The sequence below is a fragment of the Bubalus kerabau genome, chromosome 11 (assembly GCF_029407905.1).
Source record: "Bubalus kerabau isolate K-KA32 ecotype Philippines breed swamp buffalo chromosome 11, PCC_UOA_SB_1v2, whole genome shotgun sequence".
In the NCBI taxonomy this organism is placed as follows: Eukaryota; Metazoa; Chordata; class Mammalia; order Artiodactyla; family Bovidae; genus Bubalus; species Bubalus kerabau.
Genome location: NC_073634.1, coordinates 64,056,991 through 64,082,577, shown reverse-complemented (window position 1 = coordinate 64,082,577; position 25,587 = coordinate 64,056,991). Strand labels below are relative to the sequence as shown.

The 25,587-nt window shown below is 37.0% G+C and overlaps 1 protein-coding gene across 24 annotated transcripts in view; it reads right to left on the bottom strand.

Annotated features, from left to right (window-relative positions):
• The window catches only part of EHBP1 (EH domain binding protein 1), a 583,640-nt gene that overhangs the window by 268,317 nt on the left and 289,736 nt on the right, over positions 1-25,587 (bottom strand). For 23 of the 24 annotated variants that reach the window (XM_055540421.1, XM_055540420.1, XM_055540419.1 and 20 more), the window contains 3 exons: positions 23,900-23,957; positions 14,904-14,999; positions 796-849 (listed from right to left, as the gene is read on the bottom strand). In XM_055540421.1, coding sequence (XP_055396396.1) covers positions 796-849; positions 14,904-14,999; positions 23,900-23,957 — 208 coding nt within the window. The remainder of the gene's footprint in view (positions 1-795; positions 850-14,903; positions 15,000-23,899; positions 23,958-25,587) is intronic. The other variant, XM_055540438.1, reaches the window with a different exon arrangement.

The following is a 25,587-nucleotide window of genomic DNA, read 5'->3' as shown; positions in this document are numbered from 1 at the left end:
GATCATGATAGTGATGTCAATGACAATGATAAAAGCTAATATTCATTGAAATTATTTAATCATCACAACCCTATAAATTGATTGCTGAGAAGTTAAGAAACTTACCATAATCAGAGCTTATAAATGGAAGATCTAGGGCTTGCAATCTGTCTCTCAGACTTCAGAACCCACACATAGTTTCATTGCCTGTCTTCCCTAATCTCCATTTAATAAACATTCATTAAACAACTACTATCTTCCTACAAGTCACCTGGGACTCCATCACAAAATGCAAACTAATTGAAAATGATTATTAAAGTACTACTTGAGAATCCCTCAACCCAAAGAGTTAAAGCATACACTTTATTTTCAAATATTTCTAAGATCATTCATAATTTCGTTCAACAAATGTTTAAAAAAGAGCGTTTATGTTATGTCAGAAGCACCATGTCAGATGCGTAATAGATAAAAAGATGAATAAGACACAATCCTTCCCTCAAAGTCCCAACAGAATACATAGAGCATATACATAATTCAGTATCGATGAGTAGTTTTACTTTTATGTTTTTAACAAAAATATTGGCCAAAAAGTTCATTTGGGTTTTTCCATAACATCTTACAGAAAAACCTGAAGGAAATTTTTGGCTGACTCAATGTTCACAAATAATTCTACTGGTTATTATTTCACTTAAAAAATTCTAAAAGCTACAAATCACTAATTTTTTATAAAGCAACATTTCTTCTGCCACCAAAATGCCCCTTAGTAATATATATAGTTAAAAATATGAAAGGTGACAGAATTTACAATTAGCTTACATTTTCTATGACAAATGTCCACTCTTTATCTTCAAATTCCTCTGCATGAGGATCCTGTAACAAAAGTAAAATATAAAGTTGAAATACATTTTTTTTAATCCAGTCAATTCAATTAGGAAAATACACAAACAGCCTTGACATTAGCTTTTACCAAGTTTTAAAAAAGGGAGGGGCAGAATGGCCTGCTTTTAAGAAACTTTCATAATTTATCTAAATTTAAAACATTATTTTTATTAAGAAATTCTCTTACTTAGGTTAATACATATCATTATTTTCCATCATTGCATAAAACAAGACAAAAGGAAACCATAAAAATATTTTATGACAGAGGTTATACGAGGAATTTTAAAAAGTGGTACAAATGAACGTATTTACAAAACAGAAACAGAATCAAAGAGATAGAAAATAAACTTATGCTTACCAAAGGGAAAAAGAAGGGAGGGATAAATTGGGAGATTGAGACTGACATACACACACCACTATATATAAAATAGATAACTAATACGCACAGGTAGCTCTACGCAGTACTCTGTAATGGATTATATAGGAATAGAATCTGAAAGAGTGACTTTACGTGTATGTATAACTGATTGTTTGCTGTACAGCAGAAACTAATACAACATTGTATATAATCTATACCCCAATAAAAATTAATTTGAAAAAGAAACCCAGGGACAGATAACTTGGTGAGTGAACTATTAAGAAGCACTTTTTGGGGAGGAGCCAAGATGGCGGAGGAGTAGGACGGGGAGAACACTTTCTCCCCCACAAATTCATCAAAAGAGCATTTAAACGTCGAGTAAATTCCATAAAACAACTTCTGAATGCCGGCAGAGGACATCAGGCACCCAGAAAAGCAGCCCAACTCTTCGAAAGGAGGTAGGAAAAAATATAAAAGACAAAAAAAAGAGACAAAAGAGGGAGGGACAGAGTTCCATCCCGGGAAGGGAGTCTTAAAAAGAGAGAAGTTTCCAAACACCAGGAAACCCTCTCACTGCCGAATCTGTGCCGAGCTTTGGAAGCACAGAGGGCAACATAAAAGGGAGGGGAAAAAAAATAAACAATTAAAAATCGCGGATTGTGAGCCCTACGGTAACTCCCCCAGCGGAGAAGCAGCGCAGACGCCTGCACACGGCATTAGCAAGCGGGGGCTGGGCAGGGAAGTGCGGCGCGGGCTGTGTCCCTTAGAGTAAGAATCGGGCCGAATGTCCTGAGCGCTATCTGAGCGAAATAATTTGGGCAGGCAACCCAGACTGTGGGATATCTACCACGCGAAAAGCCAGCCCTAACCTAAGACACCGCCAGGCCCGCGCACAGAACAAAGGACTGAACAGAGATAGCCGGCTGCAGACCTTCCCCCTCCAGTGACAGGCAGCCAGAGCCGGAAGGGGGCAATCGCAGCCCCAGAGAGACACTATCTATAAAACTGTAAGCAGGCTTCTTTGCTAACTAAAACTTCTTGGGGGTCTGGACGGTCAACATCTGCCTGAGAAGGTGCGCCGGTTTTACACCCAGATAACCGAGTGGCGGGGAGGCGATAAGTCGCAGCATTGGCGCCCGCCAAACACCTCATCACCTGAGCTGCTCGGATCTGGGAAGAACACAAAACGCAGGCCCAACCGAGTCTGCGCCTCTGAGGACTACCCGAGTGCCTGAACCTGAGCGGCTTGGACCTGGGAGCTCAGCCCAGGGCCGGCCTCTGATTGTTCCCGGCGGAACAACCTAGAGCCCAAGAAGTGTGGGCAGGGAGGCTACACGCGCAGTGAGCGGGGGCAGACCCAGTGTGGCTGAGGCACTGCGAGCTCACGCCAGTGTTATCTGTTTGCAGCATCCCTCCCTCCCCACAGCGCGGCTGAACAAGTGAGCCTAAATTAAAAAAAAAAAAAAAAAAAAAATAGTGTCCTCAACCATCCCCTTTGTGTCAGGGCGGGAACCAGACACTGAAGAGACCAGCAAACAGAAGAAGCTATAACAGAGGGAAACGCCTTGGAAGCTACAGGCCATAGATTAAAACCCTGTGGTTACTACGGATTACATAGGAAGGGGCCTATAGATCTTGAGAAATATAAGTCGGACTAAGGAACTGCCAAAAATGAACTGAACCCACAATACTCACACCAAAACCAGAGAAAGACCTAGATATATTTTTACTATTTTTACGATCAATCTTTCTTTCCTTTTTTTTTTTAAATTTTTTTTAAGTCCTCTATTGTCCTTTAATTTTCACTTTTATAACTATTACTTTGCAAAAAAAAAAAAAAAGACCCTATTTTTTTTTCTTCTTCAGCAAACTTCATATATATATTTTATAATTTTTTGACCGTGGTTTTTTTTTTTTTCTTTTTCTTTTTTCTTTTTCTTTTCTTTAACATTGTATTTTTGAAATTCCAAATTCTACTCTAGATTTTTAATTTTAGCCTTTTGATATATGTTATCAATTTTGTACCTATAGTTTTTTTCATAATTTCTGTGACTTTTTTTTCCCTCTGTTTCTTTCTTTTCTTCTTTTATATAACATCGTATATCTGCAATTCCAAACTCTACTCAAGATTTTTAATTTATGCTTTTTGGTATTTGATATCAATTTTGTACCTGTATTTTCTTTATAATTTTTGCGACATTGTTTTTGTTGGTTTGTTTATTTTCTCTCTTTATTTTTCTTCTTCTTTTTTTTTTTTTTTTTTTTTAACGTATTTTTGAAATTCCAAACTCTACTCTAGATTTTTAATTTTTGCTTTTTGGTATTAGTTATCAATTTTGTACCTGTAGTTTCTTTATTACTTTCACGACCTTGTTTGTTTTTCTTTATTCGTTTTTTTCTCTCTTTCTTTTCCTTCTTCTTTTCATTAACATCGCATTTTTGAAATTCCAAACTCTACTCTAGATTTCTAATTTTTGTTTTTATGTATTTGTTACCAATTTTGTACCTTTAAGAACCCAATCTTCAGGACCCATTTTTCACTAGTGTACGAGATTACTGGCTTGACTGCTCTCTCTCCCTTTGGACTCTCCATTTTCTCCACCAGGTCACCTGTATCTCCTCCCTAACCCCTCTCTACTCTACCCAACTCTGTGAATTTCTGTGTGTTCCAGACGGTGGAGAACACTTAAGGAACTGATTACTGGCTGGATCTGTCTCCCTCCTTTTCATTTCCCCCTTTTATCCTTCTGGCCACCTCTGTCTCCTGCCTCCTTCTTCTCTTCCCTGTATAACTCCGTGAACATCTCTGAGCGGTCCAGTTGTGGAGTGCACACAAGGAAGTGACTACTGGCTAGCCCACTCTCTCCACTATTGATTCCACCTCATCTCATTTGGGTCACCTCTAACTCCCTCCTCCCTCTTCTCTTCTCCATGTAACGCTGTGAACCTCTCTGAGTGACCCTCACAGTAGAGAAACTTTTCATCTTTAACGTAGATGTTTTATCAGTGGTGCTGTACAGAAGGAGAAGTTTTGAAACTACTGTAAAATTAAGACCGATAACTGGAAGTAGGAGGCTTAAGTCCAAACCCTGACTCCAGGGAACTCCTGACTCCAAGGAACATTAATTGACAGGAGCTCATCAAACGCCTCCATACCGACACTGAAACCAAGCACCACACAAGGGCCAACAAGTTCCAGGGCAAGACATACCAAGCAAATTCTCCAGCAACAAAGGAACACAGCCCTGAGCTTCAAGATACAGGCTGCCCAAAGTCACCCCAAAACCATAGACATCTCATAACTCATTACTGGACATTTCATTACACTCCAGAGAGAAGAAATACAGCTCCATCCACCAGAACATCGACACAAGCTTCCCTAACCAGGAAACCTTGACAAGCCACCTGTACAAACCCACACACAGCAAGGAAACGCCACAATAAAGAGAACTCCACAAACTGCCAGAATACAGAAAGGACACCCCAAACTCAGCAATTTAAACAAGATGAAGAGACAGAGGAATAGCCAGCAGATAAAGGAACAGGATAAATGCCCACCAAACCAAACAAAAGAGGAAGAGATAGGGAATCTACCTGATAAAGAATTCCGAATAATGATAGTGAAATTGATCCAAAATCTTGAAATTAAAATGGAATCACAGATAAATAGCCTGGAGGCAAGGATTGAGAAGATGCAAGAAAGGTTTAACAAGGACTTAGAAGAAATAAAAAAGAGTCAATATATAATGAATAATGCAATAAGTGAAATTAAAAACACTCTGGAGGCAACAAATAGTAGAATAACAGAGGCAGAAGATAGGATTAGTGAATTAGAAGATAGAATGGTAGAAATAAATGAATCAGAGAGGATAAAAGAAAAACAAATTAAAAGAAATGAGGACAATCTCAGAGACCTCCAGGACAATATTAAACGCTACAACATTCGAATCATAGGGATCCCAGAAGAAGAAGACAAAAAGAAAGACCATGAGAAAATACTTGAGGAGATAATAGTTGAAAACTTCCCTAAAATGGGGAAGGAAATAATCACCCAAGTCCAAGAAACCCAGAGAGTCCCAAACAGGATAAACCCAAGGCGAAACACCCCAAGACACATAGTAATCAAATTAACAAAGATCAAACACAAAGAACAAATATTAAAAGCAGCAAGGGAAAAACAACAAATAACACACAAGGGAATTCCCATAAGGATAACAGCTGATCTTTCAATAGAAACTCTTCAAGCCAGGAGGGAATGGCAAGACATACTTAAAATGATGAAAGAAAATAACCTACAGCCCAGATTATTGTACCCAGCAAGGATCTCATTCAAGTATGAAGGAGAAATCAAAAGCTTTTCAGACAAGCAAAAGCTGAGAGAATTCTGCACCACCAAACCAGCTCTCCAACAAATACTAAAGGATATTCTCTAGACAGGAAACACAAAAATGGTGTATAAATTCGAACCCAAAACAATAAAGTAAATGGCAACGGGGTCATACTTATCAGTAATTACCTTAAACGTAAATGGGTTGAATGCCCCAACCAAAAGACAAAGACTGGCTGAATGGATACAAAAACAAGACCCCTGCATATGTTGTCTACAAGAGACCCACCTCAAAACAGGGGACACATACAGACTGAAAGTGAAGGGCTGGAAAAAGATTTTCCATGCGAATAGGGACCAAAAGAAAGCAGGAGTAGCAATACTCATATCAGATAAAATAGACTTTAAAACAAAGACTGTGAAAAGAGACAAAGATGGTCACTACATAATGGTCAAAGGATCAATCCAAGAAGAAGATATAACAATTATAAATATATATGCACCCAACACGGGAGCACCGCAGTATGTAAGACAAATGCTAACAAGTATGAAAGGAGAAATTAACAACAACACAATAATAGTGGGAGACTTTAATACCCCACTCACACCTATGGATAGATCAACTAAACAGAAAATTAACAAGGAAACACAAACTTTAAATGATACAATAGACCAGTTAGACCTAATTGATATCTATAGGACATTTCATCCCAAAACAATGAATTTCACCTTCTTCTCAAGCGCACATGGAACCTTCTCCAGGATAGATCACATCCTGGGCCATAAAGCTAGCCTTGGTAAATTCAAAAAAATAGAAATCATTCCAAGCATCTTTTCTGACCACAATGCAGTAAGATTAGATCTCAATTACAGGAGAAAAACTATTAAAAAATCCAACATATGGAGGCTGAACAACACGCTGCTGAATAACCAACAAATCACAGAAGAAATCAAAAAAGAAATCAAAATTTGCATAGAAACGAATGAAAATGAAAACACAACAACCCAAAACCTGTGGGACACGGTAAAAGCAGTCCTAAGGGGAAAGTTCATAGCAATACAGGCACACCTCAAGAAACAAGAAAAAAGTCAAATAAATAACCTAACTCTACACCTAAAGCAACTAGAAAAGGAAGAAATGAAGAACCCCAGGGTTAGTAGAAGGAAAGAAATCTTAAAAATTAGAGCAGAAATAAATGCAAAAGAAACAAAAGAGACCATAGCAAAAATCAACAAAACCAAAAGCTGGTTCTTTGAAAGGATAAATAAAATTGACAAACCATTAGCCAGACTCATCAAGAAACAAAGGGAGAAAAATCAAATCAATAAAATTAGAAATGAAAATGGAGAGATCACAACAGACAACACAGAAATACAAAGGATCATAAGAGACTACTATCAACAATTATATGCCAATAAAATGGACAACGTGGAAGAAATGGACAAATTCTTAGAAAAGTACAACTTTCCAAAACTCGATCAGGAAGAAATAGACAATCTTAACAGACCCATCACAAGCACGGAAATTGAAACTGTAATCAAAAATCTTCCAGCAAACAAAAGCCCAGGTCCAGACGGCTTCACAGCTGAATTCTACCAAAAATTTAGAGAAGAGCTAACACCTATCCTGCTCAAACTCTTCCAGAAAATTGCAGAGGATGGTAAACTTCCAAACTCATTCTATGAGGCCACCATCACCCTAATACCAAAACCTGACAAAGATCCCACAAAAAAAGAAAACTACAGGCCAATATCACTGATGAACATAGATGCAAAAATCCTTAACAAAATTCTAGCAATCAGAATCCAACAACACATTAAAAAGATCATACACCATGACCAAGTGGGCTTTATCCCAGGGATGCAAGGATTCTTCAATATCCGCAAATCAATCAATGTAATACACCACATTAACAAATTGAAAAATAAAAACCATATGATTATCTCAATAGATGCAGAGAAAGCCTTTGACAAAATTCAACATCCATTTATGATAAAAACTCTCCAGAAAGCAGGAATAGAAGGAACATACCTCAACATAATCAAAGCTATATATGACAAACCCACAGCAAACATTATCCTCAATGGTGAAAAACTGAAAGCATTTCCTCTAAAGTCAGGAACAAGACAAGGGTGCCCACTTTCACCATTACTATTCAACATAGTTTTGGAAGTTTTGGCCACAGCAATCAGAACAGAAAAAGAAATAAAAGGAATCCAAATTGGAAAAGAAGAAGTAAAGCTCTCACTGTTTGCAGATGACATGATCCTCTACATAGAAAACCCTAAAGACTCCACCAGAAAATTACTAGAACTAATCAATGACTACAGTAAAGTTGCAGGGTATAAAATCAACACACAGAAATCCCTTGCATTCCTATACACTAATAATGAGAAAACAGAAAGAGAAATTAAGGAAACAATTCCATTCACCATTGCAACGGAAAGAATAAAATACTTAGGAATATATCTACCTAAAGAATCTAAAGACCTATATATAGAAAACTATAAAACACTGGTGAAAGAAATCAAAGAGGACACTAACAGATGGAGAAATATACCATGTTCATGGATTGGAAGAATCAATATAGTGAAAATGAGTATACTACCCAAAGCAATCTATAGATTCAATGCAATCCCTATCAAGCTACCAACAGCATTCTTCACAGAGCTAGAACAAATAATTTCACAATTTGTATGGAAAAACAAAAAACCTCGAATAGCCAAAGTGATCTTGAGAAAGAAGAATGGAACTGGAGGAATCAACCTACCTGACTTCAGGCTCTACTACAAAGCCACAGTTATCAAGACAGTATGGTACTGGCACAAAGACAGAAATATAGATCAATGGAACAAAATAGAAAGCCCAGAGATAAATCCACGCACATATGGACACCTTATCTTCAACAAAGGAGGCAAGAATATACAATGGATTAAAGACAATCTCTTTAACAAGTGGTGCTGGGAACTCTGGTCAACCACTTGTAAAAGAATGAAACTAGAACACTTTCTAACACCATACACAAAAATAAACTCAAAATGGATTAAAGATCTAAACGTAAGACCAGAAACTATAAAACTCCTAGAGGAGAACATAGGCAAAACACTCTCTGACATACATCACAGCAGGATCCTCTATGACCCACCTCCCAGAATATTGGAAATAAAAGCAAAAATAAACAAATGGGACCTAATTAACCTTAAAAGCTTCTGCACATCAAAGGAAACTATTAGCAAGGTGAAAAGACAGCCTTCAGAATGGGAGAAGATAATAGCAAATGAAGCAACTGACAAACAACTAATCTCGAGAATATACAAGCAACTCCTACAGCTCAACTCCAGAAAAATAAATGACCCAATCAAAAAATGGGCCAAAGAACTAAATAGACATTTCTCCAAAGAAGACATCCAGATGGCTAACAAACACATGAAAAGATGCTCAACATCACTCATTATCAGAGAAATGCAAATCAAAACCACTATGAGGTACCATTTCACACCAGTCAGAATGGCTGCGATCCAAAAGTCTACAAGTAATAAATGCTGGAGAGGGTGTGGAGAAAAGGGAACCCTCTTACACTGTTGGTGGGAATGCACACTAGTACAGCCACTATGGAGAACAGTGTGGAGATTCCTTAAAAAACTGGAAATAGAACTGCCTTATGATCCAGCAATCCCACTGCTGGGCATACACACTGAGGAAACCAGAAGGGAAAGAGACACGTGTACCCCAATGTTCATCGCAGCACTGTTTATAATATCCAGGACATGGAAGCAACCTAGATGTCCATCAGCAGATGAATGGATAAGAAAGCTATGGTACATATACACAATGGAGTATTATTCAGCCATTAAAAAGAATACATTTGAATCAGTTCTAATGAGGTGGATGAAACTGGAGCCTATTATACAGAGTGAAGTAAGCCAGAAAGAAAAACACCAATACAGTATACTAACGCATATATATGGAATTTAGAAAGATGGTAACGATAACCCTGTGTACGAGACAGCAAAAGAGACACTGATGTATAGAACAGTCTTATGGACTCTGTGGGAGAGGGAGAGGGTGGGGAGATTTGGGAGAATGGCATTGAAACATGTAAAATATCATGTATGAAATGAGTTGCCAGTCCAGGTTCGATGCACGATGCTGGATGCTTGGGGCTGGTGCGCTGGGACGACACAGAGGGATGGAATGGGGAGGGAGGAGGGAGGAGGGTTCAGGATGGGGAACACGTGTATACCTGTGGCGGATTAATTTTGATATTTGGCAAATCTAATACAGTTATGTAAAGTTTAAAAATAAAATAAAATTAAAAAAAAAAAAAGAAGCACTTTTTGTGCAGTGTTCAGTCAGTCATGTCTGACTCTGTGACCCCATGGACTGTAGCCCACCAGGCTCATTTATTAAGATACAGATATCCTTATTTTTATACCTCTAAGTATTCTGAACTCAAAGCATTACTTGAGGCAAGGTTATCTTGGTGCAGAGGTTACATATTATAAACATTTGGAATTTCAAAGTACTGCAAAGAACTTCATAACCTACACAAAATGACAAATCTGACTTTGATACACTCATGTGCCCTCCATCACCAGAGGCCTGAGAAAGGGTAACAGATCCTACAACCAAATGCAGCTTTTTTCTAAATGAGTCAGACTTTAACCAAGTATTTGACAAATATTTATTGGCTACTTACTATATAAGGAATTACAGAGGCGTTATACGGATTCAAACACAGTCGTCCTTGCTTTCAAAGACAAACACAACTAATCTAAATACATAGATGATGAATGAAATCCATGGTTTTACTAGAGATTAGAAGACAATACATTTCTTAGAGGAAGGAACAGTAAAAGCTTTACGAGTGAGAAAGCATTTAGACGAGGTGGGATTTCCACAGATACTAGAATAAGTAAAGGTAAAAGGCAACAGATTTTAAGACATAAAAGGAAAAGCAGTGGAGTAGCATCGTAAGTGCATTTAACTTATTCAAGTTCAATTTCCATGTTTTAGAGGTGGGGGAGGGGTGGAGGTACTGAGAGTGAGATTATGTGCAAATAGATGCTATTCCCCTACTGTGTCTCATGGACCACATGCTTCTCATAGGGAAGCTCCTTATTCATGACTGATTCCACTATAGTCTATTATTAACCTTCAGTTTCTACTGCCACAGCTGAGTTTGGGTCCTCATCACTTTGTGCCTAGGCTATTTCAAGATAAAAATAACCGCAGCACTCTCAGTCTCTCTGCTCTCCAATTAATCTTGTTCACAGATTAATTCTCCTAAACCACAGTTCTGACCATTAAGTACCAACTAAGAGTTTTTCAATGATCCCTACAACCTATGGGATAAATTTCAAACTCCTTCATTACTTCATTTTTGTTTATTTTTCTACCTTAAAAGTATGGTGACTAGCTGATTCTGAGCTGTCTTAAGGCATCTATGACAAATCCACACAGTGTAAATCCACACAGATATTATAAAGACCTGCCAAAAAGGAGTTTATTTGGTGGTGATGGGCAGGGGCAGGCAGGAAAGGGTAGAAAGGAAAAAGAGGTAGAGGACTCTACTTGATACTTATTTCCCCAGCCTGGCCCTGCCCAGGTTTGTGGAGGTTTATGGAGAATGACTACTGTAAATAAAGGTTAAAGGATTTTTTTCATGAGAGATTTAGGACCCAAATAGTGCTACTTTAGAGACCAAGTAATAGTGTGACACAATGCTTAGGAAAAAGATATATTACTACCCTTCCTGCTTGTCCCCCACCCACACCACTGTTGAAGAATGCAGCCTAGCTCTGGTGCAACTTTTACAATTAATAGTAGTGTGTGTGTGTGTGTGTGTGTGTGTTGCTCAGTCATGTTCAACTCTTTGTGACCCCATGGACTGTAGCCCGCCAGGCACCTCTGTCCATGAAATTCTGCAGGCAAGAATACTGGAGTGGGTTACCATTTCCACCTCCAGAGGATCTTCCCAATCCAGGGACTGAACCCAGGTCTCCTGCATTGTGGGCAGATTCTTTACTGTCTAACCCACCAGAGAAGCTCCAATAATAGTGGTATCAGTGATAATACAAAATGTTTGCGAAGCACACACTCTGCCTCAGTCATTGTGTTAAGAGTTTTAATCATCACAACTACTTATGAAATAGGTATCCTTTTTGTTCCTAGTTAAAAGAACAGAAAACTGAGACCTAAAAGATGTTACTTCCCACAAATAAGTGTTAAAATTACGTGCCAATTCTAGGTCTGTCTGACTTTTAGCCATGTTGTTAGTTCAGTTTTATCTCTGTGTTCCTAGGGACCTAGAAAAGTACCTGGAACATGGTAGTTTCTCAAGAAAACTTGATTAATGAATTAATGAATATATGCCTTGAAACTTCACAAATAATTGAATTGCACCTTATATAATGATATACCTTAATTCTCAAAGTTGATAAAACATTTTTTAGAAACACAGATGAATATTACCCATAACAGAATAATTTTAATGGGGCCAAGGGTCACATCTGATAAGGCAAAGTCACTAAAAGGATGTAAAGGAGCAACAATAATGTTCATTTTCAAGTTACTTTAAAATGGTATATCTACAAAACTCATTAATTATGTTATTGACTAAACAAAAACATTAGTAATGAAAGTTGCTTCCACCTTGAATCAATTAAGTCTTCTTTACATCCTGTTCTCTATCCTCTAGTGTCTCTTTTATCACCATTGAACCAAAGAGAAAAAGTGAAACAGCTTAAAGAGCCATTTCCCTTCTCAACCCTAAAAGGCTTTTTTTCATTTACCAGAAATAGCTATTTTCAAGCTAATTCAACTTTCAAAATCAAGCGTGCAGGCTAAAGAAATTAATTTCTGCTTAAGCCATAGACAAGTAAAACTTCTTGATAACTTTTTTAAAAGCACTTTGTCTATGAACACACCTCTGTGAATACGAGCAGTTCTTTCCTATTTTGCAAATTTCAGGATTAAGTAAATTGTGAGACTTTCATATAAGTAAAAGAAAGGGGGAAATATGAAAAAGCTTTCCACTTGAATATTTTAAAATGCTGTTCAAAAACAAGAATCAAAAATTAATATGAGAGAATGAAAAGCTATTTTGTTTTGTTTACTTTTTGGTTCTTCTATTACAACTCTGGGAAGATATGCAGCCAGGAAGACAAAGATATTTAAAGATATTCACTGAAGAGAAATGTGTAATACAGCAAACTGGGAAGGAGGGAGTATTTATTTCCCTACAGACTAACATTTAAAAGACACAAAAGTTCAGTGATAGGATTTGCTGAACATTCTCATTAGTGCTTGAAAACTACTTACCTCCTAATCCTCCAAGTAATACATTTCAACAGCCACTTTCAACTCAAAATCACTCAGTTAGTGCATATCCTTTGCCCAAACACATAGCTGTCAACCATTTATCAGCTCTCTTCTAACCCCTTGTTGTCTATTGTCATTTTTATACAAGTTGTGTAACTTTGTCCATTCATTTACTTTAACAATAAAAACAGACTAAATCAAAACACAGAAGATTACTTAAAAGTTTTCCTCAAGCATGTCACAGATTCTGCCATGGTAATCTATATTCAGAGTGGTATTTACTACAGAATAGGCCATGCTATGTAAAACAAACCCAAAACCAAACACACAACAACCACACCCCAGGGCTAAATCACAGTGTGACAGGGCACATTACCTTCCCCTTTAGTCTTAGTTTCCTTATCAGTACAATGAAAACAATTCTAGAACTTCAGGGTTACTTTGAGAGTTAAATGAAATAGTACTCTAAAGGTATCGTTGTTAACTACCAAACTTACTACATCACTTTAGTAGGAGAGGTAGGAGCTCCAAGGTAGCTCAAAGAGTAAAGAATCTGCCTGCAATGCGGGAGACCAGGGTTCGAGCCCTGAATCAGGAAGATCCCCTGGAGGAAGAATTCTTGCCTGGAGAATTCCATGGACAGAGAAGCCTGGTGGGCCACAGTCCAGGGACTCACAGAGTTGGACATGACTGAGTGACTAACACATACAGAAGAGGTATGGATGGGGAGGGGTGGGGGGTTAATAACAGGCTTTTACGATAGCTGACTGAAGGGCAATAGGATGATTCTGATCTTTCTTGAAAAAAAAAAGAAGAGGAGCTACAACCTCATGCCTTATTTCTCCCTGGGCCAACAGTGTATAAATGATATGCATAATCATGTGATGTTATAATGTCAATAACAATAGTATTACAACTGTAAAACACACATAAAGTGTTAAGAATCTTTCATAAAATAGAATATCTATGAAACACAGAGCATTTGAAAGTAGTGTCTCATTGATGGGTTAGTACATTAACATTCATTATACTGCTTTGTTCTATTGATCTCTTCAGTAGTTCCAGACCACATCAATTAATATACTGAAATACAAAATCAAAAGTACTTTTTTACACAGTGATTTCACACTTGAAGCCATATAAATTTGCTCTACTTAGATGTCATATCTTATAGTATTTAGTGGATTGTCACAAGTTTATGTTACTAAATTATGCTCAACGAAATGTCCTCCTTCATTCTATCCTTTTGCAAAAGTAAAGTCAACATGATTGGAATGATTCAAAGAAGAAATAAAGCATTTGTTTCCTATGCACCACTTCTAAGAAGGCTGAAGCTGAGACATATTTGTCCCCATCATTTTTTTTTTTGAGTAGGTAAGAAATTGGTTAGGAAAGTAATTATTCTAGTGCTTAGTTTTCATATGTGTGAGGACTATTTTAGAACGTTAAGAAATAGAGAAGACATTCAAGAAAAAACATATATAAAAAAGTAAGATATACGAACAGCTATGTTTTTTGGATCTGGACTTTCAGTTTATTACCAGAATTTTTATTTTAAGCTATAGTATTTATAAGCTATCAATATCAATAAAATACTTATCAAAAATCCATTTTAAATTTACCTTCCTATATTAACATCAATAAAATACCATATATCAATTTTAAAACACATCTTGTTTTTAGTCAAACAAGGCTAACAAAATGAGACTCCAGGACAAGAATTCCGCAAACCTCAGTTTTCCACAGAAAAAGCACTTTAAATTTTCCTGTGGGTAGAATGTAGGAAGCAATAAAAGAAGTGTTCCAGTTGATTTTCACTGGAATAAGTTCAAAAAGACTCTCATATTATTTGGACTTTATACACCATGAAACACCTTGCATTGTTATAAATTGCTACATCTCTAAAAATAATGCATATTAAGGTTCTTACTGCTTATTAAGGACTCAAGTGTGTCGAACAGTGAATACTGAAATATTCCATCATTTATAACAATGACTGCACAGTAAATCCTATAACCTATAAAAATGGAACTTACCTTAAAAAGTGTCACAGTGATTTCAATGTTTTCAGGAACAGGCCATACAACAACACCACGGTAAGGATTTTTTATTCCAGGCTGCCAGCTATGAGCCTACCAAAAAAAAAAAAACAAAATGTCTTCAACTTGAAGTACAGAAAATGCAATATTAATAATTTGCAAAGATATATTGACCCTATTTAACTATCCATTAGATCTATTTCCCTAAAACAAAAATGATTAGTCAAATAGAACTTTTCAAGCATCAAACTTGGACCATGACAGTTGGTGGCTCAGACGATAAAGAATTTGCCCGCAGTGCAGGAGACCTGGGTTCAATCCCTTGGTCAGCAAGATCTCCTACAGGAGGAAATAGCAACCTACTCCAGTATTCTTGCCTGGAGAATTCCATGGCTAGAGGAGCCTGGTGGGCTACAGTACATAGGGTTGCAAATAGTTGGACAAAACTGAGCAACTAACACTTACTCGTGACAGTTATATCACATGTAAGCTACAGATTACTATCTGTAAACAAACATTTACCCTCTCCTACACACACACACACATGAAAATAGAAAAATGAGATGCATCATATTTTCAAAAGCTATTTCAAATTTAAGAAAAATCTTATCAGGAGAAATATTTTAAAAATTATTCTGTGATCTCAGAACTTAAAGGCAAATTCAAATAGGTGGGGAAACAATGGAAATAGTGACAAACTTTATTTTCTTGGACTCCAAAATAACTGTGGACAGTGACTGCAGCCATGAAATTAAAACACGCTTGTTGCTTGAAAGAAAAGCAATGACAAACCTAGACAGTGTTTTAAAAAGCAGAGACATTACTTTGCCTACAAAGGTCCATTTAGTCAAAGCGTAAAGCATCTGTCTACAATGCAGGAGACCCAGGTTCAATCCCTGGGGTGGGAAGATCCCCTGGAGTGGGAAATGGCAATCCACTCCAGTACTTTTGTCTGGAAAATCCCATGGACAGAGGAGCCTGGTAGGCTACAGTCCATGGGGTTGCAAAGAGTCGGACACGACTGAGCGACTTCACTTCTTCATCTTCATGGTTTTTCCAGTAGTCATGTACAGATATGAGAGCTGGACAATAAAAAAAGGCTGAGCGCCGAAGAATTGATGCCTTCGAACTATGGTGCTGGAGAATACTCTTGAGAGTCCCTTGGACAGCAAGGAGATCAAACTAGTCAATCTTAAAGGAAATCAACCCTGAACACTTATTGGCAAGACTATGCTGAAGCTAAAGCTCTAATACTTTGGCCACCTGATGCAAATAGCCAACTAATTGGAAAAGACCTCAATGCTGAGAAAGATTGAGAGCAGAAGGAGAAGTGGTTGACAGAGGATGAGATATTGGATGGCATCATCGACTCCATGACTCTGAGCAAACTCCAGGAGACAATGAAGTACACGGAAGCCTAGCATGCTGCAGTCCATGGGATTGCAAAGAGTTGGACACAGCTTGAGCGATTAAACAACAACAAATCAGAGAAAAGTAGCCTTGAGAAGGTGACAAGAGCAGACCACAGGAGGCAAATCAGATCATTTAAACATGGGAAGAGTTTTCTAGGGAGATGGACCAGCAACTGGAAAGGTGCTGAGGCAGTCAGATAACAACAAGGCCAGTGTGACTGGGGCAGAGTGGTTAAAGAGAAGAGCAGCAGAAGACAAGACTAGGGAAATCATGGAGGGCCCAGTCATACAAGGTTCTGGCAGGCCATCCAAAGATTCTGGCTTGTAATTTGAGAGAGATGAGAAGCCACTGGAGGATTTTAACAGAAGAATGATGATCCAAGTTACATTTTTTTAGCTCTAGCAAATCTATTCAGAATAGACTCCAGATGTTTGAGCAAACTCCAGGAGAAACAGTGAAGGACAGGGCAGCCTGGCGTGCTGCAGTCCATGGGGTCACAAAGAACTGGACATGACTGAGTGACTGAACAACAACAACCAGGTGTAAGAGAGGAAACAGGGAGACAATAAAGATGCTATGCAATAATCCCAAGGAGAGTTGATGGTGAATTGGCTTAGGGTGGTATAAAAGTGGTATGAAGTGATCAGATTTATTTTTATTTTATTTTTTTTTTATTTTCAAGACAGAATCAATAAGATTTTCTGTCTGACTGTATGAAAGAAAGTAGCCAAGGATGACTGTATGGCTTTTGCCCTTGAGCAAGTACAAAACAGGAATTGCTATTAACAGATATGAGATAAAACTGCAGAAGGATCAGGTTTGGAAAATCAGATTAGGAACTTGATTTTATACACATTAAATCTAAGGTGCCTATTAGATATTCAAGTGTAGCTGTTTAACTAGGCAGCTGGATATACCTGTCTGGAGTTATAAATTTGGGAATCATCAGCATACAGGTGATACTTAAAGCTTAAGGGTGGATGTAATCCCAAGGGAGTGACAGGAGGGAGGAAGGGAAACAGAGAGAGAGGGAGAAAATAAAGGTTCAAGAACTGAACTTTGGAGCACAACAATAACAGGTCCAGGAAATGAGGAATCAGTAAAGAAAGATCAGTAAGTAGAAGGAAAACCAGAGGCAAGTGGTTATTCTGAAAGTCTAGTGGAGAAAATATTTTAAGGAGACACGAACAATTATCTGTGCCAAATCTTGGTGACAGGTCAAGAGGATGAGGTCTGGAAAATGACCCCTGGATTTAACAAAGCCAAAGCCATTACTGACTTCACAAGAGCTGTTTCAGTGGAGTGGTGAGGGTAGGTAAACACCTGACTGGATCAGCATGGGTTCAAGAAAGAATAGCAAGACAGACACTGAAGCTAGCAAGCACATTCAACTTCTCTGGGCTATTTTGCTGAAAGAGAAAGAGAGAAATAGGTTAGTGCTAGTACGAGAAATATTGTCAGACCAGAATTTTTTAAGACAGAAATATTTTTAGGGTGATGGGAAACACTCAGTTGAAAGGGAAATTTTAATGATGCAGAAGAGAAATAATTGCTAGAGTAATGTCTTTAACAGTATGAAAGGAGACAGACTGGCTTGTGCTGGGAGCACAGATCATTCTTCAGTAATAATAGAAAAGAAGTTAGAGTACTTGAGTGCAGACGCATGTCAGGGAGCAGGTTTAACACATCTGAGAGGACATCTGAGAACAATGAGACACAGACTTGACCAACACCACACAGGAAGCAAGTGGCAGAAACTGGATTTGAATCCAGCAAGTGGAACTGAGAAGTGATCAAGATCACAGAAACGTACGTCCATGTAAATCTTATCATACCTTGTTGGTTAAAACACCAGCAGAATATTGTAAGTCAACTATACTTAATAAAAAATAGAGACTTAGCACACCACAGCCAGTGGTAAAGAACGGAGTTTTGTTGATTAAAAAACATCTCCAGAGATTCTTCTATTCCCCTGCCTTATTTCTATGCCTGTTGACAGTCCTAGAACACAACTCCACAGAGTAAACAATCTGAATTTTGAAAAGTAAATTGCTGCCATTTTAGATAATCTCTAATTAGAACTCCTCTCTATATAGTCTACAGACTTAATTCTGAAGATTTGTGACAACTGTAATTCTCATGTACTCTAACAATAGATCAAGCTATTTCTCCAGTCTCTTCAAACTTCCCATAATTATATTTTCATAGTCTCCCCATACATTGAAAAAGACTATAATAATTGAATTTTTCTTATTAGCGACAATAGAAAAGATAGTATTTCAACAATTCTGAATTTTAAAAAGTACCATCAAAGAATTTTAGACCTGAAAATATCCTTAGGAGATCTAATCAGGTACAGATAATGAAACTGAAGCAATAAAGAGTAAATGGCTTGCCTGAACCCATAATAACAATCTATAGGAGAACCAGCTCCATGATTTTCAAGTTCAGGGTTCTTCACCCAACCAACATTACAGCCAGCTCTATTTCTGATTCACACAGTAGTCAAGAACATAGTCTTCAATCCCTAAGGTCTTAACATTTATATGCATGAGAAAGAGATCAAAAGTGTGAGAAGCAGGGAATGTGGAGACCAACAAACAACTGGGCAGAATTAGAAGACAGTGATATTAAGTAATTACCTAATGCTGGTCCTCTAAATGATCTCTTTCAATTCTCAGTCTAGGATCAGGAAATGGTAATTAGACTGCTGAACAAACAAAAATACTATCTGCTTAACAAATTAAAATCTTTTTTCTTTTTTTAAATAAAAAGAGATAGAAGGGTGCTAGTTCCCAAGTTGCTGGTATGCCACCTTTCTATCCAGCAACTCTCCCCAGTGAGAGAAAAGGTGCACCTAAGTCAGAGCTCTGGCTTTCTGATGGTCTTTTTAGTGACTGTACAAACTAGCTATGTTAAGACACAGTAACAATATTAATTAGTCCAGCTTAGTATCTGACAATGTCAGCTTCATAATGTCAGCTAATTATTATATATTAGAAAAAGAATGAAAAGTCTAACACAGGCAACTAAAAACAGCTGTGGTACTAAACACCTAATTGTACAGATCCATGGAGACAGTACTTTAGGTTCTTAGGAACTTTATTTTTAAAAAGTACCTCATGTTGGCAATCATCAGCACTACAGGAATCCTGATCAGTTTTTGATCAGAGTAACAGAAAAGATTTCCCTAGAAAATAATTCAGTATAAAATACATACAGCTATTTAGCTCCTTAATATAGTCCAGAAAGGCAGGCTATTTAATTATTTGCCATCATCCTAGTACAGTTAATGGTAGAAAGGATGAAGCCATATTCACTTCTACTCATATAAATTGTTTCACCTTTTAATCATATCAGAGATCCTTTAGCAAAGGCAGACCTAGGGAAAAGGTAACATTTATCAATTTTGAGTACCGACTCTATAAGATGTCTTATTTTCAAATTATTTCATATCATACCTTATGTAAAAGACCTAAACCTAATATGGAACTAAATACAGATATGAAACTAAAAAACCTAATATGGAACTAAATATTCACTTGTTACTTGTGAAATTTTTCACTGAATAAATATAACTATCATTTAGTTTTTAAATTGATGATTTTCAATTTATAAAACTTCATCTACGCATACGTTTAGGATGTCACATGTAAAGCTGTCTTAGCGCTGCCCCCACCATGGTCTTAGTCAAAGAGCCACCACTACACCCCTCCCTTCAGGAAACCACAGCATATTGCCAAAGGCTATACAGGTGCACACTGATATATTACAAATGGATAGTCAACAAGCACTTAATATATACAGCACAGGGAACTCCGTTCAATGTTACATGGCAGTCTTGATGGGAAGGGTGTTTGGGAGAGAATGGATACATGTATATGTATGACTAAGTCCCTTTGTTGTCCTCTTGAAACTATCATAACGTTGTTAGTCAGCCACACTTCAATACAAAATAAAAAGTTTAAAACAACAACAACAAAAATACAGCTTATAGTAAGGAAGTAGAAGTGATAATGCCATCCAAAAGCTGGTGAGGACTTTCAAGCTCTTCTTTCCCTTTGGAATTCTCCCATCTCTGTGACTTTAAATTCCTAGTTTGAAAACTAGGTTTAAGGTAACATACTACTCTGCCATAACTTTTCTTGCCTATTACAATTTTCCTGCTTCCTTTGTCCAACACTATACTGAAAAATAATTTATTTAAGCATATACAATTCAACTGCTGCCCAAAAATATCTTTGTTATAAATGCCATGACTTGAAGATAAGAGGTAGGAAAACTGCCTATTGTGATAATTACTCATGGTAATTATTTTGTAATTATTCTCTCAATAAAAAATGATTCTGCAATGGGTTCTTTTATATTTAATTACAAAAATAGACATGTATCCAAAGAAAGTGAGCAAAACACTGAGAACTGAACTTTATATCAAATAAGGCAATGTGCCTTATCATTTTTCTGTCTCATCTGTTATCTGGGTATCAGTTATAAGTTTCAATCCACCAATATAAAAAAGATAGATAACCAACCATACTTCAATAAAATAATTTTTAAAAGGTAGATATATTCAGAAACAGGCAAGATAAATATTAAGTTATACACAAGACCAAAGAGAATGAATTACTGTGTAGTTTAAACTCTTTCCAGAAACAAACCTAAAAGTAAAAACCAGACTATTTTCTGTCCAGTGGTTGTAGAGATCTATTTTCCCTGTAAGTGATTTCAATGGGACTTAGCAGCAAATAATGTGTATTTCAGGACTTCCCTGGTGGCTCAGATGGTAAAGTGTCTGTCTACAATGCGGGAGACCTGGGTTCGATCCCTGGGTCGGGAAGATTCCCTGGAGAAGGAAATGGCAACCCACTCCACTACTCTTGCCTAGAAAATCCCATGGACGGAGGAGCTTGGTACAGGCTACTGCCCATGGGGTCGCAAAGAGCCGGACACGACTGAGCGACTTCACTTTTTTTTAATGTGTATTTCAAAGGAAAAATGTCAGAAACAGAAGAGTGTTTCTGATGAAAACAATGGTTCTACTCTTTGGATTTAATATAACTGATAGTTAATTTTAAAAAACAATAGCTAGGGACAAGCTAGCTTTTTTTTTTTTTTTTTTAAGAATTCCAAAATGCCATGGATCTCAAGCTCCTCAAAGTTTTTCTAAAAAGTAATTTGTTTAATTTTCACATAATATCATAACCATTTCTTTTATAGCTTCTGGAACTGCTTTTTACATCCTTATTCAGCTGTTGTATACAATGTATAAAAACAGCATTTCACACATACATGAATATACATTATGTAAATTTCAGGCAGATTTTTTACCACTGAGCCATCAGGGAATCCTGTAAGCTTATTATAGCATATGGGCTTCCCTGATGGCTCAGTGGTAAAGAATGCACCTGCAATGCAGGAGACTCGAGTTTGATCCCTGGGTCAGGAAGATCCCCTGGAGAAGGAAATGGCAAACCACTTTAGTACTCTTGCCTGGGAAATCCCATGGACAGAGGAACCTGTGGGGCTACAGTCCATGGGGTCCCAAAGAGCTGGACATCACTAGAGTGACTAAATAACAACAATAATGTGCTTAATACATTGTGAGTTCTCATAACTTTTCAAAAGTACATCTATAATGTTTCAAGGGAAGCATACAATGATTCTAAAATATCCAGAAGGGATCTGAAATATTAGGAGCATCACAACTGGAAAATAAGTCCAATAAACCAATAAAATATTGTAAAGTAATTAGCCTCTAATTAAAATAAATAAATTTAATTAAAAAAAAAAAAGAAATAGTTCCTTCTGGAAAATATTGTATTCTGAGAAAAATCAACCTGTACCTCATATGTTTGCATTTCACCATTTAATTTGATCAAAATTTAATATGATGTAAAAAAGAATCTGGACCTAAAAGTTATCTGACTTTGAAAATGCAATTAAATTAAAAGTATACTTAATTTCAACTATGAATATTCTGAATTGACTTTTAATCTAAAGCATTTCATTATGTTTCATAATGTTTTAAGAAAACAATTAGTATCTAGTTACTACAAGAGGGAAATCACTTTTTGTTGACAGCTAAAAACATTTAAGGTCTACTGTTTATAGTTATAGTCAGGTTCCACTATCATACTTACTGGATGACCTAATATTGTTCCTTCCCATAAAACCTTAAGACCCACTCAGAAAAACTGATAGAAGACCCTAAGTCTATTTTCAGAATCCTTTCTCGTGTGTAAATAGATAAGAAAATATTACAGATCCAAAATACCCTGTCTCCAAACTACATATGTATGCTTTGGAGAAGATGCTATTCATTAGGTGAAGCAACTGGACCTTTCCTCTATTGCTGGGGGGGTATGCTGAAAGTTAAAACTGTACCTACCCTATTGCCCAGTGAGTCTACTCCTAGTTATTGGTGCAAGAGAAAAATGTTTGTCCCCCAAAATACTTGTACTGCTGCTGCTGCTGCTGAGTCACTTCAGTCGTGTCCAGCTCTGTGCGACCCCATAGACGGCAGCCCACCAGGCTCCCCCGTCCCTGGGATTCTCCAGGTAAGAACACTGGAGTAGGTTGCCATTTCCTTCTCCAATGCATCAAAGTGAAAAGCGAAAGTGAAGTCGCTCAGTTGTGCCCGACTCTTCACAACCCCATGGACTGCAGCCCACCGGGCTCCTCCATCCATGGGATATTCCAGGCAAGAGTACTAGAGTGGGGTGCCATCGCCTTCTCCGAAATACTTTTACAGTAATGTTTAAAAGGAATTTAGTCAGAATAGTGAATATTCAGAATACTCACTGGAAACAAGCCATACTTTCATCAACAGATGTATAATCAAACTGCAATATATTCACATGAGAGAATAATACTCAGCAAATAAAAAAATTAACTACCAGTATTCACAAATTTTTTAATTCTGAAATTTAATTAAAATTTAATTTCAGGTAAAATAAATGAATTTTTTCTTTACATAAATCTACTTACATAGAAACCAACAGTCAATAAACATGCTTGTAATTATTGTGTGCCTATAAACACATGCTCAATCTTACTTGTCTGTAGACTGGAATTTTAAAAATATCTAAAATTGTTATTGAACATTTAAAAATTCTGCTCCACTCCCCCACAAAGCCATAAGAACAAAAGATTAAAACTTCTGAAAAATCCAACTCCTTCTCTTCTGTAACCTAGCAAATGGACTCAGATAACTCATCATTAATTATGTGTGCCCCAACTCCATCTTCTTAGAAGCTGAATAAAGTAATTCTAGATATAATTTTTAAGTGATCTTTATTTACTCATTAGTTCATGATATTCTAGCACAGAGATGTTAAATAACTATTATGTTATTTAAGGCCACCAAATCCAAAATCAAAACTCAGGTATCTGGCTCCTGTTTAGAACTATAATACCAAGATTACATACAGTACCTAATCAATCATTTTAGTAAAGCAGATTATAAGAATAACCCAAAATATCAAAAAATATTTAAAAATATTCTTCACTGGGGCCAGCTTAATAATTAGACCAGAAGTTACATTCAACATTTGGGTAAGAAATTTAGAAAACAGACAAACCTTGGAAGACTTCCTTCGGCTTCTTCTTGTCCAAACTACCACCAGTTTATCTGGTTGCCTGCCAAACAGGAAAGATTAAGTAAAATTTATCTTAAATCAATAACATTTAGTTTTAGCACCTTTAAAAGAACAAAAATGTCACCTGCTTTAGATTACATGGAGTGGTACACTAACAATAAAGCTCTATAAATTATTCAAATATAGTAGATGCAGAATATAGACATGATCTAATTTAAATGACTAATATTTCATACACATGTTTTTCTAAAAATACTTTACCAAGTAAATTCATTGGGACAAACCAAGTAAAATAAAATACTTAGACTATTTTAAAAAGAAAAGCACATACGTATCTCTCATCTAAAACTATATTTCCAACATATTATCACTTTAGAGAAAATAAGCATAAAAATAATATTTCCAAAATAATTTAAATCTGTGGTTTACACTACTTTTGCATATCTATATCTTATGAACAATGCTTATGATTTTCAAAATCATTTTATAATCAATCATCTCAACTATCTTCAAGAATATAATACAATACTGAAAAATAGGCAAGAACATTCTGGCAAGAAGCCCAGGGTACACTGGGTTTTTCCCTAGTGGCACAATGGTAAAGAACCTGCCTGCAATGCAAGAGACTGCCTACAATGCAGGAGATGTGGGTTTCGTTGTTGGGAAGATCCCTCAGAGAAGGAAATGGCAACCCACTCCAGTATGCTTGCCTGAGAAATCCCATGGACAGGGAAGCCTGGTGGGCTAGAGTCCACGGGGTCGCAAAGAGTTGGGCATGACTGTGCAACTAAACCACCACAACCATATTCTGGAAAAGTTAAAAAAAACTCATCAAAAGCTCTGGCAGAAACAAGACTGAAATATAGGTCTTTCCAACCTGAGATGCTGGGAGCAGCAGCCAGATGCAGAAATTCTAAGTTACAGATGAAATAGAAGAAAGTTTCCATGAAACATCAGAGTGTTCATCTAAGGATATGAACCAATGGAGAAACAAAACCGTGTTTAACACAGAGAGAAACAGAATAGGACAAAGACATGGAGATGGGTGGTGGGGTACATATAGCAACATGATAACAGAGCTGGGCAGAGGGTATGGATCAATGCTGGCAGCTTAACAGTAAAGGGACTGAGTAACCAAACAGTTAAGCCACCTTGTTTGAAAGCATTGGTGGCTTGCTGGAACACTTATCCAAGATTACTACAGTGATCTTTCCACTATGTTCTTATCTCCACATCTCCAGCCCAACCTCAACTTTTAACTATACTTCTGCAATACTACTTTAGAATTGCTACAAAAGTCTTACTTTTTTTTTTTTTTTTTTTTTTTACTATTCTAATAGGGCTCTTATACTGAAGGTACAACAAACTGGCACTTGAAAGTTGAATTTGACAGATTGGACCTAAATAGTGTTCCCTTATTTTAAGCTTAAATTAAACTTTAGAAACCATTTCTTGGGACTTCCCTGGTGGTAAGACTCTGTGCTCCCAATGCAAAGGGCTCAGGTTCAGTCCCTGGTGAGGGAACTAGAATCCACATGCATGCCACAATGAAGACCTAGCTCAACCTAAATAAACATTTTTAAAAATTTCTACTTAAATGCCTTCAAACAAGTTCCATGCTATCAAGATTACTAAAGCCTCCAACACTATCAACTTCTTTCCACCTGACC